Source organism: Lytechinus variegatus, chromosome 4, assembly GCF_018143015.1.
Source record: "Lytechinus variegatus isolate NC3 chromosome 4, Lvar_3.0, whole genome shotgun sequence".
Classification (NCBI taxonomy): domain Eukaryota; kingdom Metazoa; phylum Echinodermata; class Echinoidea; order Temnopleuroida; family Toxopneustidae; genus Lytechinus; species Lytechinus variegatus.
Genome location: NC_054743.1, coordinates 26,840,999 through 26,859,413, shown reverse-complemented (window position 1 = coordinate 26,859,413; position 18,415 = coordinate 26,840,999). Strand labels below are relative to the sequence as shown.

The following is an 18,415-nucleotide window of genomic DNA, read 5'->3' as shown; positions in this document are numbered from 1 at the left end:
CCCCCCCGTATGAAATATTTTGATTTTATTGACATTACTAGTACTATGTTTCAATCAAAGTTTGATTTCTGCCTGCATACATGTATGTGGAATTTCCATGGTTTTATTGACTTGATGAAGAGTCCCCTTGTCAAATATATAAAAAAAGGGATAACTCAAACAGTGAAACACAAAAGAAATAGTGAGTGACATCATCAACTCTCTTAAATTTGCATATCACTATTTTGTGCATACCTGTATTAATTGTTTTAGGGGATCTAAGAATCTATTAATACTGCACATGTCATAACTTTTTCATTCTCTCTAATTTTGATCAATTTCAGTATATGCTAGATTGATTTTTCTCTTTTCATTCAAATCAATTTTTGCTGGTTGACCTTTGCAGTTCACTTCCTGAAACTAATTCATGGACTCCTAGGTTCCCCTGAGATATTTCTTGATTATTTGGCAGTGTTACATTTGCTTTACATTAAAAGGAAGAGGATCAGATAAAAAAAGATATATAATTTTTTGTAGGTTTACACTGTTTGTGCAAGATATGTGTTATCTTTTTCATTGAATATCCTGTTAATAGATGACATCGGAAAATATGAATGAGCTCTTACATTCAAAACTATTTTTCTCTACATTCATACAGGTATTGCAAAGAGGAAGGAAGCGTTTCTCAGTATTGCTATCATGACGAATTGAAAATGACCTTACTGTCATGTTCCAAGTTTGAAAAGTCTTTAAAAATATAGAGTGCATAATTCACTCATCAGAGGGAGTGAATAAGAATGAAATTAAGAGTGTTTTTCACTTGTTGTTGTAGTGAATTTCATCCTTTTTGAAGTGAAATTTGTCTGAAACATGTCACTACTAATTGAGTGATCCATGACATCTTTCCAAGGCAGGTGAAAATGGAGTGAAAATTCACTCTTTTTTAGAGAGAGTACAACAGTCCTTAATTTTCCAGTGGTGTCATGAATTGTCAATTAAAATGGGAAGCTGCATCATACATGTAAAGATGATAATAAGATAATACCAGTTCATTCACAAGGGCTTCAGACAGAGTAAGACTCGAAGAATAGTTAAATAGAAATACAAGAAGGGTCATTTGATAAAAAGCAATCTCACACACATAATCCATGAAAATCATTGGAAAACTGATTAAATTCTTCCTTGTACACAACTGAATCCTTGTTGACACAGAGTTTTAGTCAGGAGATATCTTTGAAAGATAGAACAAGAAATGTTGTTGAATGTCAGAGGGGAAATACCATCATACCCTACACTGACTCACTCCTTGGTTCAGTCGTAAATATTTCTAGTTTCCTGGAATTATGAATTACATCCTACTCTCTCCTTACACTCTCTCCGGAATATTCTCAAGAGCAAATACTGCCAGAGCTGTACAACTTAACTCTATTGTGACATAGATGCATGTAAATGCCATTAGTGAGTTTATTATCAATGGTGGATGTACATGTACTTGAAAGTGGATAAGCCATGTATACAGTAAGTAAAAATATGTCTGTTTGGTGTGTGCAGTCTAGAGCTTTACATGGTTGTTGTTATTCACATATTGGAATGGCTGATATTATTTATAGGGACACGTTGTTGAAAAGGTGAAAACATTAATTGTTGGCTGTTAAATTCTATCTATGTTATTTTGAAAGAAAGGGGTCCAGCATGCAGTGTGCACTTTGGACGCCCTCACATTCATGAACCACAGAAATGTTTAAAATGTTGAGGTCAATCATTTGTATGTAGGCCTACTATGTAGTCCCATACATGAACCGCCACTTCGGTGTGTAGTGCATTCGACTCTCTCATCAAATAAAGATTTACCGACTTTTATGCTTCAAAATCTTTCAGCTGTATAAAAATGTGTCATATTTACGTTATGATAAAAATCAATCCTCTTGAATTATGCAATCTCTCAATCGCAACTATTATATAAATAAAAAGTCCACATTTGAATTATACACCTGTATGCAAGTTTCTTTAAAATGCCCATCTAACATAACAAACTTAATACAGAAGCGTATTTGCCACTGAAATATTTTTCAATGGCTATTTCTTAGAAAAAATTATAAAGTCGTAGATGGTGCCTTCTCTGCAATCTTTGTTTTTAAGGCTCGTTAGATTATAACCCGCATAGCGGGCAGGAGCTCCCTGGGTTAGTTAAATTAGTGACTGGGTATCAGAAAGCTATCTATTTTATTCTGAAATTTTGAGCCCATTCTGTGCTTGGGAAATAGATTTTATATAAAAAAAACCACTTAAGACATTTTATTTTGGTCAGGAACCAGTAAATATGTAACTTTCTATTGGCTGTTTTTCACATTTTCACATCTGTAATTGCTGAATTTAGGGTGTACTGTATTTCTTTTATTGAAAAAGTTTACTTTTTTTGGGGGGGGGGGTACAAGCTATTATGTGGTTCACCATTCTACCATATTTTCTTCAATATTATTTGTGACAAATCATGGAGTGACTCTAGGAGAGATGGTGGTCCCAAACCATTCTATGTACAGATTTTAGGGGCGATTTTAGCTGTTTTGAGGATAAAATTGCCCATCTCCTTCATGTTTTTCATACCTGCTGATGTGCATTTATTTATTTTTTTTTTCATAGGAGGATCAGGAGATGAGGGAGATAGAACTCACGAGCATGGCCGCTGAAGGCTTGGAGAAAGCTGATCCAAGCTGCTTTGAATTACTCAAGGTATTAGGTCAAGGATCATTCGGAAAGGTAAGTAAAAATGACAATAATTTGGTTTCGCTTTATTCTGTATTACAACAAAATACAGGTCAGCAATGATTACAAAGTATATTACATTGCAGTAACAACACTTGGAAATAAATGTGATATAAAACATCAAAATCTAGCCATCATTTTTTTATGCAGTGTGAAACTGAGCAGACCACCATTATGATTTTCTTCATTATGATAATGAAGTCAATCATAGAGGGTTCACGACCAGTTGTTGACTTTGATGCATGCATTTCAATGGACGACTCCTAAAGCATGGCGGTGCTTTTTAATGTTTTGATCCTTTGATTTTTCAGTGTGTGTACAAGTATGCTCATTGTGATGAGTAGTACCACGAAGTGCATTTTTTAAACAATATAAAAAAAAATGGTGTTCACTGATGCTGGGTCAAACCTCATTCAGGTATCTTTTAATTAATATAAGATTCAGTATCATTAATTAGATTAATCAAATCAGTAAAGTTTGCATTTCCCTTTTATTTTTCATACTCACATAATGTATATTCTGTTGGTTGACCGTTTTTTAATTCAAAGTATCAAACAAAATAGACCATAGGCATTTAAATAATTAATTTGCACCCTGGCATATATTTGCGGATTAGCGAAAGTGGATGGCCCAAGTCCTTATGATTATAATGGTGCATCCGGAAATAAAAAAAAGAAGTGACTTTCACTGATGTGATGCTCTCCTCCTCCAAGTTTCTAATTTTGTCGAGAAATCCAATCCTCCTTCTTGCCAAGATGGAGGAAGTGGTTGAATAAAGTACATTACCCCATAAAAAATGTGGACGGATGATCAATGGACAGAAGAGAGTGCATCTCCTTCAAATGGAATTTAGCATACGTAGGAATTGAGAATACATGTATTTCCCCGCATCGACTGTATTAGGAAAGTCAGACTGCCTTGCCTTGAATACGTGGCTGCAATAGTTATATATATGAAATTCTTTGAAAATTAAGACAGGAATATCCTAATCATTTGACAATAAAGCATTGAATAAAAAAAATTAAGTGGCATTTATTGTAGGATGGGGGATCGGGTGTCTGGACACTGTATATTTTTGAAGCCTTCTTTTTTACTTTTTTGTCTTTGGATTACACTAAAAATATGAATTCAATAGTTGTAATCATCTTCTATTTTCTTCTCTATAATATTTCCTAAGATTTTGTACTAAGAATTGATGAAACTTCTATTTTTCCAAGTGGCTTTCTAAAATTGATCATCCGGACACAACAACTGGGTATATGGGTATTTTCAAATCCATATATAAGAATCTGTTTGGCTTTTTTGTTTCTTTATATTTTCATCCATTATATATCAATGTGCATGAATTGAACAAAATTGAGAATTTCTTTAGACAAACAAGAGTAATCAGTCATTTTAACTTTTTATCTTTGAAAATGTGACTGAAGTTGAATGCACAATTTAGTATTATCAACCAGTTCCTGATCAATTGCCCCTATGAAAAAAAAATATAGCTCCTTAAAAATGGTTATTTCCTACCCTGGTGCCATAGACATTTCACGTTTCCTACAAAAAAATTGCGATACTGTATCTGCATTGTGTGTGGCAGAAACTGGATACAATTATACATGCACTTGTAAAATGAAAAATTACATGTAGAGCTGAGATTAGTTCTGATTTTCATCATTTGATATTCTGGGTGGATCGACCTCCCAATCACAGTCATATGAATAATTCAGCCAGGGAATGGACTTGTCATATTTCATCATCATCCCCTCTGCCCATTTTGTCTCATTCCGTTCATTCATCTTTCCTTTTTAAAAGAGGAGTTCATCCTGATGACAACTTGACTTTAAGAAGAGGTCCTTCCCCAATAACTATAATTTTGAAAAAGAAAAAACAAAGCTGAATAGATTAGTTTTAAAAAGGTGACAAGATAAAATAAGGTGCATGTATTGATGCATGAATAAATAGTAATGATAATAATTATAACTGAACGAAAAAATATTGATAATAGTTGGATGAAAATGTACCAAAACTTCACAAAGAATAAACAAAGTGGTGGATTTAAAATATTTAATTTTGTAATGCCAGATAGCTTCCTCACTTTGTCATGTGATATGAATTCCATAAAATGTTTCTTTTAATAGAAAATTGAATATGATGTGACCTGGTAAAATGCATGAACAGGACCAAAGTGTGATTGGTCTCTGCAACACATGACCAAGGTCAAAGGTCATTTTGGGTCAATGATTTTTTGGTCAAGTTGGGGGTATTTGTTCAAGTATCCCTGAACATCATGTGTGAGTTTCAGGTCACATGACCATAGTCAAAGGTCATTTAAAGATAAATTCCAGTATTGGTAACGATCTCAAAATGACGTTTTACAGAATCTAATATAATGACCACCCAAGTGTCTGTTTGTATGAATAAAAAATATGTTCCAAAGGATTCTGGAAGAAATTGTGTAATTGCTGAGAAATAAGCAAAATAAGCGCGGATCCGGTCACTTCCGTCGGGTCTTTATTCCAGTAATAATAATACACTGTCCCACGTGTGCCTATCTGTGTTAGTGATCTTTAGTGTGAACAATTTTCAGTGTAGATTTCAAGATTTCACAAAGTCCAGTTTATGTAACTGTACCAGATCTAGATCCTCGATGATATTCTGACAATTAAGCCTGGTTTAACAGACTTTCTCATGAAATCAGTGTTTACTGCAACTACTGGAATTTCTCTTTAAGTTCAATAAACTTTGGTAATGTTGAGTATTTGTGGGATTGGCATCATAACTTAAAAAGTTTATGGATCTAGTTCATGAAACATAGACACAAGGATAATCAAGTATGAATACATGTAATTGTTTTGCACACCTTGTAGGTCACACGATCATGGTCAAAGGCCATTTTGGGTCAAGAGTGTTTTCTTTTGTGAATAATTATTCAAGAGCTGTTTTCAAAGTCAGCAGTGCTGCTATCTAATCGTGTAGTGCAGGCGAGACTGCCAGAGGCATTCTGCTTGTTTAAATAACAGGACACACTAAGATGAAGATGCATTCTCAAATATTTCATGTATCTTGGCAAATTTAATTAAGTCATACAATGCACAGTATTGAAATATTGAGATGCACATGCTCCTCATCTCAGTCACATTCCATCCTCAAGCGAAAATCCCCCTTTTGATAAAGTTAAGTTTCTCAGCCCCATTCACCTGCATGCCTTATAACCTTTTCCACCCTGAAGGAGGGTTCATTTTTCAAGTGTTCCTCTTGCCTATGTTCATTAAATGATGAAGAATGGTTTCTGGAATCTCTGAGCAACACTGAGCTGGTAGAGAACCCCCCTTTCATTAAGTTTCTTCTTATCCCCACCCCCTGCATGCCTTACAGCCTTCTTCACCCTAGGAAGGGTTTACCCTTCAAAAATTCCTCCAACCAGTGTTCATTATTCCCAAGATCTCCAGGAGTGGGCATGGATCTCTGAACAACACTGGGCTGGTGGAGAACCCCCCTTTTTGTTAAATTTTCTCTTCTCCACCCCATCCTCCTACATGCCTTTAACAGCGTTATTCACCCTATAAAGAGGGGTGATCCTTTACAGCGTTTCTTCCAATGTTCATGTAGCTCAGTTTCTTGAATCTCAAGATCTTTTAGGAAGGTTCTTTTAATAGGGCCTGGATCTCAGAGCAAACTTGGATTGGTGGGGAACCCCCTTTTCACTAAATTTTCTCTTCTCTGCCCTATCCTCCTGCATGCCATACAGCCTTCTTCACCCTATTAGGGTTCACCCTTCAAAAGGTCCTCCTACCTGTGTTCATTAAAAGTGATCCAAGATCTCCAGGATCCCGTAAAACAAAGCTTAGCAATGATCATAGAACAAATTTTCACGATTGATTGCATTGACTACAATGTACAATCAATCGTAAAAATCAAGCTTGTGATCAATCTTTATGCTTTGGGTTACGGAGCCAAGGAGGGGGCATGGATCTCTGATACCCTGGGCTGGTGGAAAACCCCCCTTTATCTCTTCTCCACCCCCATCCCCCTACATGCCTTACAGCCTTCTTCACCCCAAGGAGGGTTCACCCTTCAAGCGTTCCTCCTACCAATGTTCATTTAAATACCCTGTCAGACGACATCAATTGATGACAAGTGCTGCAGCCAGAAATTCTCCCTCATTATTGATCCCACTACTTTCATGTGCCTGCTGGGTTATATCGGCTAGTCATATAGACATGTACATATGTACGCTCACATCCATCTATGATGAGCTATCTTCCTGTGTCTCTCTGTTTGTGCTTATTTTGAACATACAGTGTATAGGCCTACTTGTTCATGAAGGGCTATACACCTACATGTACATACATCAATTTTTTTTTATACATATCTTGTTCAGCAACAAAACATAAGATGCAACATCCTGTAATGACTGAGCAGAGATTTCAAGCAGCATTTGACATCAAATGTTGATATTGTTTGGAAGAAATGAAAGAAACAAAAAGTTTGCAGTTGGAATAACTTTTAAAAAAAATCTTTAAAACTTCATGGTTGATATCACAATACATTTGTTGCTATAATTCTGTCAGTGAAAAAAAAGATACAATCACTCATAATCGAATGAATTGATAGTGAGCAGAGATATAATGCAGCCTTGAATAAAAAATGATATTGTTTCGAGAGAGTCAAACAAGCAAAAAGTTTTGGAAATTTAAATTGTAGCTCTGTATTACACAAGTTTCTGAACTTCAATTCATTTTTTTTCAATCTGCACAGGTGTTCTTGGTGAGAAAAACAACAGGTCAAGATAAAGGAACAAAATATGCCATGAAGGTCTTGAAGAAGGCTACACTTAAAGGTAAGGTCATGCCCACTTATTTTGTACTTGTCCTAGAAAGGTCAAAATAACATTCTCTTGAGCTATGTACATGTACTCTTTATGTTTGCTACAGCATATATGCAAAACAGTTCAATTTCTACAAATATTCATTAAAGGACAAGCAGGGACTCAGTTTTATAATTATGAGGGGAGCAATAAATAGCTCTCCTAGATCTTTTAAGGAGAGCAGTAGAGGAGCACTGCAAAAAGCTCTTCTTCAACATAAAAGGGGAACTTTTTGTCCAATTAACAAAACAGATGGAGGAAATGTATGTACTATAAAGTTACAATCAACAACCAAAGGAAGTATTTGTAATCATTTTACAATGTTTTGTAAATCTTAGATTGTGTGTTATCAAAACCTGTTTGAGCTAGGTTTTGACTTCAAATGGCTTAAAGTTAAGTCACTAACAATTTTTTTTTCAGGGGCTCTATTTTAAATTTTGCTGTCAAATTTCAGGGGCTCTTTTTAAATGCTACTTTTTTGTATTTTGAGGAATACCTGTTCACTTATTAATGAATTATTACTTTTTGTTCAATATTGTATGATTTTTAAAGTTATTTTTCATGCTTAGAATCTTGGATGTGGGTGTGTGTGGGTGGATGTGGGTGTGTGTGGGTGAGTGTGTGACTGTGAGTTGGACTTGGATATACCTGTTCACTTATTAATGAATTATTACTTTTTGTTCAATATTGTATGATTTTTAAAGTTATTTTTCATGCTTAGAATCTTGGATGTGGGTGTGTGTGGGTGAGTGCGTGTGTGTGTGTGACTGTGAGTTGGACTTGGATATACCTATTCACTTATTAATGAATTATTACTTTTTGTTCAATATTGTATGATTTTTAAAGTTATTTTTCATGCTTAGAATCTTGGATGTGGGTGTGTGTGGGTGAGTGCGTGTGTGTGTGTGACTGTGAGTTGGACTTGGATATACCTGTTCACTTATTAATGAATTATTACTTTTTGTTCAATATTGTATGATTTTTAAAGTTATTTTTCATGCTTAGAATCTTGGATGTGGGTGTGTGTGGGTGGATGTGGGTGTGTGTGGGTGAGTGCGTGTGTGTGTGACTGTGAGTTGGACTTGGATATAAATGAATTCAATATCTAATTTCTACTCCATCTATTCCAGTACAATACCCTGTACTCAGCCATGTACATGTAATAAAGGCCCACATACCCTAACTTTTCCTGAAGTTCTTTGAAAACGCAGATCTCCATGAAAATTTCATTTCTCTATTGGGGAGTCTAAATTCGGTGAAAATGTATTCATTAAGAACTTAAATATACATGACAATGAAGAAATCATCAAACTTTATTGGCAGTTTTGAATAATATTCATGAAATGTAAACTCTGTCTGAAACAGAAAATCACCATCATTGAGGCCTTTACTGAGTGAATTGTCCCCCAGAGCTCTGGCAGAGACAGAGCTCTAACTGCCTAGCTAGTAAAAGCGCCAATGCGTGAGCCTACCGCCAGCCTTGTAAAATAGATGGAGCTTTGTTTGATGATTTATTGTTTGATATAATACCTCATCCCCTAGAAAAAGAAAATAAATGATTTTTTAGTTATAATTAATAAATAAGGTAACTTATTTTGGAAGTTAATAAGCCGTTTTGAAAAGCAAAGCCGAATGACAACTCACCAATGCTAGGTTACAAGTCTCAGGGATTTATTTCCTGTGTAATTCGAATTATTTAATCACAGAATCGTGATATCTGTAGGGGAAACATGTGCATTCGAAATTGCACATGGTGGTAGTCATAATGGACCCCTATACATGCAACTGTTTCCCGACCGTTGCATTGATTTTTTTTTCCGTACTTGGTACCATGTGTATGGAAATACGTGGTACAGAAAAAATAACGCAACGTCGGAATTTGAAACTGCGCTACTCGCTATTTTTAAGGATTATTCATGACTTTGAGTGTTGGATTTTGGATGATTTTTAAATGGTAAGCGGAGCTCGAGCATATTGAGTTGTTATTCACTCGGCAATAAGCATGATTTTGGGTGATTTCGAGGGCGACTTTAGGCATTTCCGCGCAGGTCAACGATCGCGAGGCGCGCTATTAATCGCGCTACCAAAAATGGATTAAGGCGCGCATGTAGCGCGCGATCGCTCTCGCGCGCCTTAAAATCGAATCCCTGGACAAGTCCACCCCCAAAAAAGTTGATTCAAACAAAAAAAGCAAAAATCCTACAAGCATAACACTAAAAAAGTTCATTGAAATCGGATGTAAAATAAGAAAGTTATGACATTCTAAAGTTTTGCCTAATTTCACAAAACAATTATATTCACATCCTTGTCATTATGCAAATGAGGAGACTGATGACATCACTCACTATTTCTTTTGTATTTTTTTATGAAATGTGAAATATTCTACTTTTTTACCTGTTGTCCTGTGAAACAATATATTCCTCCCTGAACATGTGGAATTAGCATTGTTCAATACTATATGGTTCAATCATGTTGGTCCTTATTGTCAAATCTGTAAAAAATGAAATATTGTATAATTAAAACAAACAAAAGAAATAGTGAGTGATGGACATCATCAACTGTGTCATTTGCATGTCACTGAGTTGTGCATATCACTGTTTTGTAGAAAATAAGCTAAAACATTAAAATGTAATGTTTAACTAATTTTACATCTGATTTTGATGAAACTTTCAGCATGCTGCTTGTTTGATTTTAGTCTGTTTATTCAAATCAACATTTTTCTGGGATGGACTTGACCTTTAAATATTTAAAAGAAGATTATACAAATATTAAAAGCCTGTACAGGTGGTCTGTCACACTGGATCAGTTTTTTTTTTTCTGGATGAGGTTTATATCGAATTACGATTTTTCAGAATTCAAACAGCATTCTGTAGTCCCAAGAAATTTGAGTTTATAGTAGGTAGATAATTACAGATGAGATGTGTTTTTAGTAACTGTATTCCTACATACATATTGCATTACGGATAACCTTCTCCTTCTTCTATCACTGATGCTGATTGTGTGCTGATTTATCCATCCCGGAACCCTTCATCCGATGATGACTGCCTGATGAAATCTAAAAATAACTCAAGATTGTTAATGACAAACTAGCACCCTTGAGAAAAATTCTATCATCTGCTTTTAATGCATATTGAATCATTAAATATGATCATAAAGTCCACTAAGGCTGTCTATAAAACATTACATTAGCTGCATGTATGTTCACACGAGAAACCTGAATTTCAATTAACTTTGAGAATTTAGTCTTCAACAGTAGCTTGGTCTTAACTTGGAGTTAAGATTTGTGAGGACACACTCGGGTGTCCTCACAATAACCTCAACAGATCTAGGTTTAAGACTCAAAATTCTCAGGGGTGGGTGGTCTCCATATCTCATGTTGTGTATGTGAACACGATTCCCAAGAATAACTGAGCTTTTGTGAAATTTAAACATCGCGTCATGCAGCACGCAACCTGTTGTGGTACATGTAGCTCACCGGGTAGTTGGGCACCCATTGCTGGGACGGCTTCCATCGCATGTAATTTTGCCGCACAGTAGGCCTATATACTATGTGTGTGCTACCTATAGCTGGTACTTCCGGTCATTGAGCCTCTCACTATTCTTGAGGATATTATAAGCTCTCTGTGTGAACCTGACTCTTGAATTAGCCATCAGGGTATAAATTCATTTGAATCCTCGCGAATCAACCATGATGGTTGCGTGTGAACATGACTATTATTTTAATTGTCACTTTAACTTGCATTACATCAATGCTTTTTTAATTAGATTGACAACTATCCATTTTTTTAGCAGCCTTATTCCTACAGTAGCTTTATGAATTAAAACAACTGATGAAGCCACCCGTTATATTATAACAAGACTGAAAAAGAGAAATATACCCCAGAATTCAAATTTAGGGACAGTGATTTTCCGTTTCAAAAAATTGCCTTTTCCGTTTCAGAAAATCTTAAATTCCGTTTCAGCATGTCAGAAAACGGAAATTCCGTTTCCCCATAGACTTTGTGTACAAGGAGAAGTGACAATTCCGTTTACCCATCCAGTAGCAATAACACAAGTTAACGCTCGCGCTGGTCAAAATTGTATCTGTCACTGTACCAACAACGCAGTAGAATCCGCTCTAATCGGATCTATGCGGGCACAAAAAATATTTTGACACATATATTTAACATGAATACATCCTCACCTTTCACATTTTTAGCATTATTTCACTGTTGAATGAACTTTTATAGATAATTTCGGGGGGTTTTGGACATCGTTTCGAGCAGTCAACGATTTCATTCTATCCGCCATTTTGGATTTCGAGATTGTGATGAACATTTTCAAACGTTGAGGGCAGCAAAACACGACCTGCATGTGAATGATTTCGATAAGGCCGATCTACCGTACCCTGCCAGAACGACCAGGAAGGATCGGGGCGAGGCTACAATCGGGTGTGAAGAGCAGTCACGATGCCTTGATTTTGTTGTGAAGTGAGATCGTGTTTTGTGAGGTTTTGAGGCCATTTAATATTCGTATTTTGTTGAGATTTTGGAGTAATTTATGTTGCTGTTCTGTTTATTCTGAGGAAAATATGTTTTCTGTGATTTTCTGTTTGAAATGCCACTTTCCGTTTCAAAAGGCCATTTCCGTGAATTCCATCCGTTTTCAGCAATCGCGGAAAATCACTTTCCCTACAAATTTTAGAAAAAAAAACAAAAACGAAGAGTGTACTTTCTTTCCTATTGAAAAATGTTATGAATTTTAAATAATTTTTTATATTGTTAAATGCGAATGGTCTTGTAAATTTTCGTAATAATTTTTTCTGAAATTTGCATCTGAGACCAACTGGGGATTAGGATGATTCATAAAACACTAGACCTGTGAATATGTTACACTGATCAATAACGGTACACAAGGTAGTTTAGAAGAATGATGATCGAGATCACTGACTGTTGCTATAGAGAACCTCCTTTTGAAATGCACATTTTATCCGCGTCTCAAATTAACAGACTTAATTTTACGAATGAGTAAAGATCACTTTCACTCGACTGTGGTTGAAATACAAACGGCTTCGAAACCACATTATCGAGGTAAAATGGTAACAATTGAATCAGCCGTATTGCTACACTTCGTGATAAAAATTGCATTCTCATATTTTATTCAAACTGACTTTTATCCCAGTCTAATGCCTTCACATCTAATCCTTACAGCTCAAGTCCCAGGACCGATGGGTGCATAATTACAGACTTTTTTGCACTAGAATATTATCAGAAGCTGTAAATGGCTCAATTGAATAAATTTTGCTTTGCATATTTTTGACACGTGATACAAGTACACAATGATCATCCATTGGTGTAATATTAGAAAGCATCAGTGAAAAAAAAAAAATCATACATGTAGTCTGATATGGTTGCGGAATGAGAGGAAAAAGGAAGGTACTTGTCTATATTTGAAATGTTTCAATTCCTGGCCAAGACAGAAATTAAACTGATGATGATGATCACCATGGTGATGATGATGGACGATGGATGATGATGGTGATGATGATGGTGATGGCGATGATGATGGTGATGGTGATGATGATGATGATGATGATGATGGATGATGATGGTGGTGATGGTGATGATGATGGATGATGATGATGATGGTGATGATGGTGATGATGATGATGGTGATGGTGATGATGATGATGGATGATGATGGTGATGATGATGGTGATGGCGATGATGATGGTGATGGTGATGATGATGATGATGATGGCAATGATGATGGTGATGGTGATGATGATGATGATGATGATAATGATGATGGATGATGATGATGATGATGATGATGATGGTGATGATGATGATTTTGATGATGATGATGATGATGATGGTGATAGTATTGATGATGATGGTGATGTTGATTATGAAGGTGATGATTATGGTGATGGTGATGATGATGATGATAATGATCATGGCGATAATGACGATGATGATAATGACCATGGTGATGATGATGACAAGGAGGAGGATGATATGATGTTGATGTTACTGATATTAGCCTTAATTTGTTTTTTTTTTAAATAATTTTAGGGCATGGTGACATTTTATCAGGGATTCAGAGTTTAAATTGTTGATTATGTGAGACTGTTTGCAGCAAAAATATGCATTTTTTTTTCTCTTTTCATGTTGACAGTACGTGATCGTGTGCGAACGAAGATGGAGAGAAACATCTTGGTTGATGTCAACCATCCCTTTATAGTTCAGCTCCACTATGGTAAGTCAAAGCAGTTTGGATTACCTCAATAGGAATTTCACCCTGACATCTCACCTTTTTTTTCTCGAAAAGTTTAACAAAAATATAGAAAAATATTGGTGAAAGTTTAAAGAATATCCATCAGTGATTTCAGAATATTATTAGTGTTTTCTGTTTTTGATTTGTGACGTCATATATGACCAGCTGCCCCATATGTTATGTAATATAAAATGGATTAATTTTGATATTATAACGGTTCATGCTTTACCAAGATGACTACAGGATGACGACAGATGGTAGTTGAGAGCTCTTTACCTACATGCAAGACCAAAGATGCTAATCAAATTACATCAAAGTTATTCTTATTACTCTTGTCTTTTGGTCTTTACCTACTAAAGTTCAGCTTTAGATGATTTTAGAAGTAATGATAAATGATCAGCTTTAGTTTAAAGCACTGCTTTACTAGTGAGACCTATGTAGATAATTAGATATGATATATGCAAAAGGATGAAAGGAGAATAGTACAAAAATATTCTCTAACCAGACTAGAATCTTAATGACATGGGGTCATTTACACAACAAGAAATTATTTCCGCTTTTTTGTACTTATATGTGACATTATAATTAAGAAGTACTGTGAAATTATCCATGCACATGTACGAGTCCCCAAACCCTCTCTATTTATTCACTTTGAAAGCTGACTTGAATACACTAATGGGCTTTCACAACTTTCAGGATAGTAGGAGAGAAAGCGAGTTTCCTTCCCTGTTGAAAAATTTGAATTTTTCATGAAAGGTCTGGGTTTAAAGATAAATTCCAGTATTGGTAACAATCTCAAAATGACTTTTTACAAAATCTAATATAATGACCACCCAAGTGTCTGTTTGTATGAATAAAAAATATTTGCCAAAGGATTCTGGAAGAAATTGTGTAATTGCTGAGAAATAACAAAATAATTGCAGATTCAGTCACTTCCGTCAGGTTTTTATTCCAGCAATATTCACTGTCCCACGTGTACCTATCTGTGTTGGTGATCCTCAGTGTGAACATTTTTCAGCATAGATTTCAAGATTTCACAAAGTTCAGTTTATGTAATTTCACCAGATCTATGTAGATCCTTAATGATATACTGACAATTAAGCCTGGTTTTACAGACTGTCTCATGAAATCATGTTTACTGTAACTACTGGCATTTCTCTTTAATAGGGCCCAGAAAAATTTGTTCCCCTCTGTGTATGTTTGCTTTGAGGGCTTCTATAGGTTTTTTTGTAGCAAGATTTAGAATTCTGGATTGTTATCTGATTATCTTGTCTAAAAGATACCGTACTCTTGCCCTTTCAGTTGGATGATTTTCACAACAGCACTGTAAGAAAAATATTGGCATTGTACCCGTAACACCACAGATTCAGATCTGGGATGAAATGAGTTATGATCAGTGATGCATGCAGTGCAGTAGAGAGCAGTTGTTTTCTGATTATCTTTTTTTTATTTTATTTATTTTATTAATGGTTTGTTTTTTCTTGAATCCACTTATTTGTTGCTACATGTAGGAAACCATACCCATGAGCAAAATGCAGTGTACACACTAAAAAACTTCAATTTCATGTTAATTTTTTCAAAACTTTATCTTTATCTTTTTACTCATTTATTATTCTTTTGTTTGATTTTGAATCGACTTTTTATTTATTCATTCTATGTTCATGTACTCATTAATAATTCATTTTGTTTATTGGATTATTTTTCTTACATTCATTTATTTCATTTTTATAACTATTACTTTTGTTGGGGATGGTTTGCTAGTCAGAAGATCTTTATAATATTTTGTTCTTCTTGTGTAAATTATGTACTGCTCAAATCTGATGATCAACAAGTATTCCTACATGTATCTAAAGTCAAATACAACAAACATTCAAATACAAACTTCTACACATACTGTACATGCAGGCCTATTAATATTGTTTCGGTTTCGCCCTACAACAAATTTCAGCGTGTCTCTGCAGTTGTCTGAACCTCAAGGAGTTTGTGATTTGATGAGATGAATGGGACAATGTCCTGAGGCATGGCTTGTAATCGATGGGACATATGAGAGTAGCAGGTTAATGTCACCGCGAGTGTACCTTACACATACACACTCATATACACTCCAGATCTAAACGATACCGCCGCTGTACCTGAATTGTAATTGACCATCAGTACAATCTATCCATCCAGGCAGCCAAACTGCTGGATTTTAAGTGGATACAATCACATGATAAAACAAAAATCCTGGATATTTTGAGAGGACGGCTGTTAATCTTTAGATTACTGGAGCTTCTTACATAGCTATGTCTAAGGAAAATCGCTATGTATTTATTTTCCTTCCAAAATGAATGAAATATTTGACAGTATTGATATTGCACTTGGAGCGAGATCTTATTATATTGCAAAAGGTTTTAATAAATAACATTTCAACTCCGCTCCGAAGGTATATTTTTCCATTGGGAGAATATTTTTCCTCAGTGCTGCGCGCTTCGGGCAAAATATAATCCCTTAGGAAAAAATATGACTCCGTCAGGGAGAGAAAATGTGATATTCAAACTCTAGGTCTGATACCCCTTTCATAAACCCCATTAAAATGAATTAGGCGGCTAATAGCAGCATAATTTGGTCGTAAAATTGGAGGAGGACAAGAGTTATCCGCATTACTCTGATGCTGCTATTATCCGCATAATAGCAGCATCGGGACAAGATTTTGAGTTTATGAACGCATTTCCAAATAATGCGGATAATTGCCATGGTGCGGTCACAAGGTCACCCTTTTCCAACACAACCGCATCGGAGGGGGCATGTCCAGTTGTCATGGCGATTATCCGCCTTTTTCAGGACGGGCGCTCGTAAAAATAATGCGGCTTATTTTTGGAGTTTATGAACGCAATTTTTATTGAATTATCCGCATTACTCTTAGGCGGCTAATTGGAGGATAGGTTTATGAAAAGGGTATGAAAATGTACGATCCCAAATCGGAGGAAAATGTTTCCAGGCATCTGTTTGACCTGAACAGGTAAACTTAGGTCATACTACAATGAGCTAATTGCAGAGCTGTCATCCTAAATTGAAGATCTAAATGAGCTTCGCAGATGTGCCAAGGAGGATAGGCAATCAATCTATCGGTAATGTGCCTTCTTTCAAGACAGGCTCACATTAAAAGACATTTGCTAGCATTACAAAGGTGGCCGGTCTTTATATATTTGAAAATATCCTGAACTTTGATGTGCATTGTATTCAGAATAGTTCATATGAATTACAACCAAAAAACATATACATGTAGGAGAAAAAGTTGTCCAGACACTAACAAGATTGACTGAAAAATCATAATTTGGATTATCTTCTTGCGATATTGATATAAAGCAGGGCTCGACATTAGCAGTGGACCAGGGCAACCAAAAATGAGAGTCAGGCCACCAAAATTATGTAGAAGCTCACATTACATGTAGGTGGCCCGGTTGGGCTACCAAAGTTTTGATAAATTGTAATATATTCTATTGTTTTAGGGCCACCAAATTTGCTTTGCAGGCCACCAAAATATGAAATTTATGATTTGGTGGAATGATCAGGCAACCAAGAAAAAAGTAAAGGGTGGAGCCTTGATGAAAGACAAAAATTTGTGATGGTGATTCTGGTAACTTAATTTTCCACCTTTTTTAAACAATGATGTTTGGGGGCATTTTTTTGTTCAGGGCTTCATTTTAACAACATATCGAAGACTCATGAGAAGTAAGACCTTGCAGCTCCGATTATTTGAAAGTCAAATGATCAATAATTAATGTCTTTGAAGGCAGATTCAATTATGAATATCAAAGAGAGCACTGGCATGAAAACGATTAGAAATGTAAATCATCATCTGATATTCCTCTTGTCATTTTTCATTGTTCTTGCATTTGAAAGGAAATGCGTGAACATGTATTACATCAAATACTGAAAAAAGGTTCATCTGATTTGGGTTGTTACTCGATATTGCTCTTTCTTTCCAAAAAGAGAAGATATTGTCGCTGATTAGTGATTCGGTAGGCGTCTATAAATGGAACATTGCTTTGAATTCAAACTGGAGGCGGAATGAACCGGAATAGGGTCGGGATGAAATTTATTCGGCCATTCCTATAAATATAGATCTGAATGAATTCTGAGGGTATCCTTCGAGAGCATTTCATGAAGAGATTTCTGTTTCTGTTGAGATAACTCCCACAGGAACTCAGCGAAGCAGCTTTCTGCTGCATCAATGCCAAACCGGTATAACCATTACTACATGTAGCATTTTACGTCTAGGTTTGATAATCATTCATAGTGGCTGACCATGATACACCGCAGAAAGTGCTCTCAGGCCATTTTGGTTGAAGTGGAGATAATGGCAGAACTGGGATTTGAATTGACAACCTTTCAATCGTGAGTCCAATGCTCTTAACCACACGACCCATTGAGAATTGTTATAAGTTATTGAAGATTCTCCCATCTGACTAGCTGAAAGCAAATTACTCAGTGAAAATCTCTGAACAGTCTCTTCATGAAATGCTCCCCTTATGATAAAGCTTCATTCCAGCTTTCTAATTTTATAAAGATTCC

General features: G+C 35.6%; 1 protein-coding gene across 2 annotated transcripts in view; it reads left to right on the top strand.

Annotated features, from left to right (window-relative positions):
• Positions 1 to 18,415, top strand: part of LOC121413723 (ribosomal protein S6 kinase alpha-3-like) — a 55,752-nt gene that overhangs the window by 13,179 nt on the left and 24,158 nt on the right. The window contains exons 1-4 of one of the 2 annotated variants that reach the window (XM_041606648.1): positions 1,369 to 1,497; positions 2,620 to 2,736; positions 7,492 to 7,573; positions 13,760 to 13,840. In XM_041606648.1, the coding sequence (XP_041462582.1) occupies positions 1,489 to 1,497; positions 2,620 to 2,736; positions 7,492 to 7,573; positions 13,760 to 13,840 (289 nt within the window). In that variant the 5' untranslated portion in view covers positions 1,369 to 1,488. Of the gene's footprint in view, positions 1 to 1,368; positions 1,498 to 2,619; positions 2,737 to 7,491; positions 7,574 to 13,759; positions 13,841 to 18,415 lie in introns of those variants that run through there. The other variant, XM_041606647.1, reaches the window with a different exon arrangement.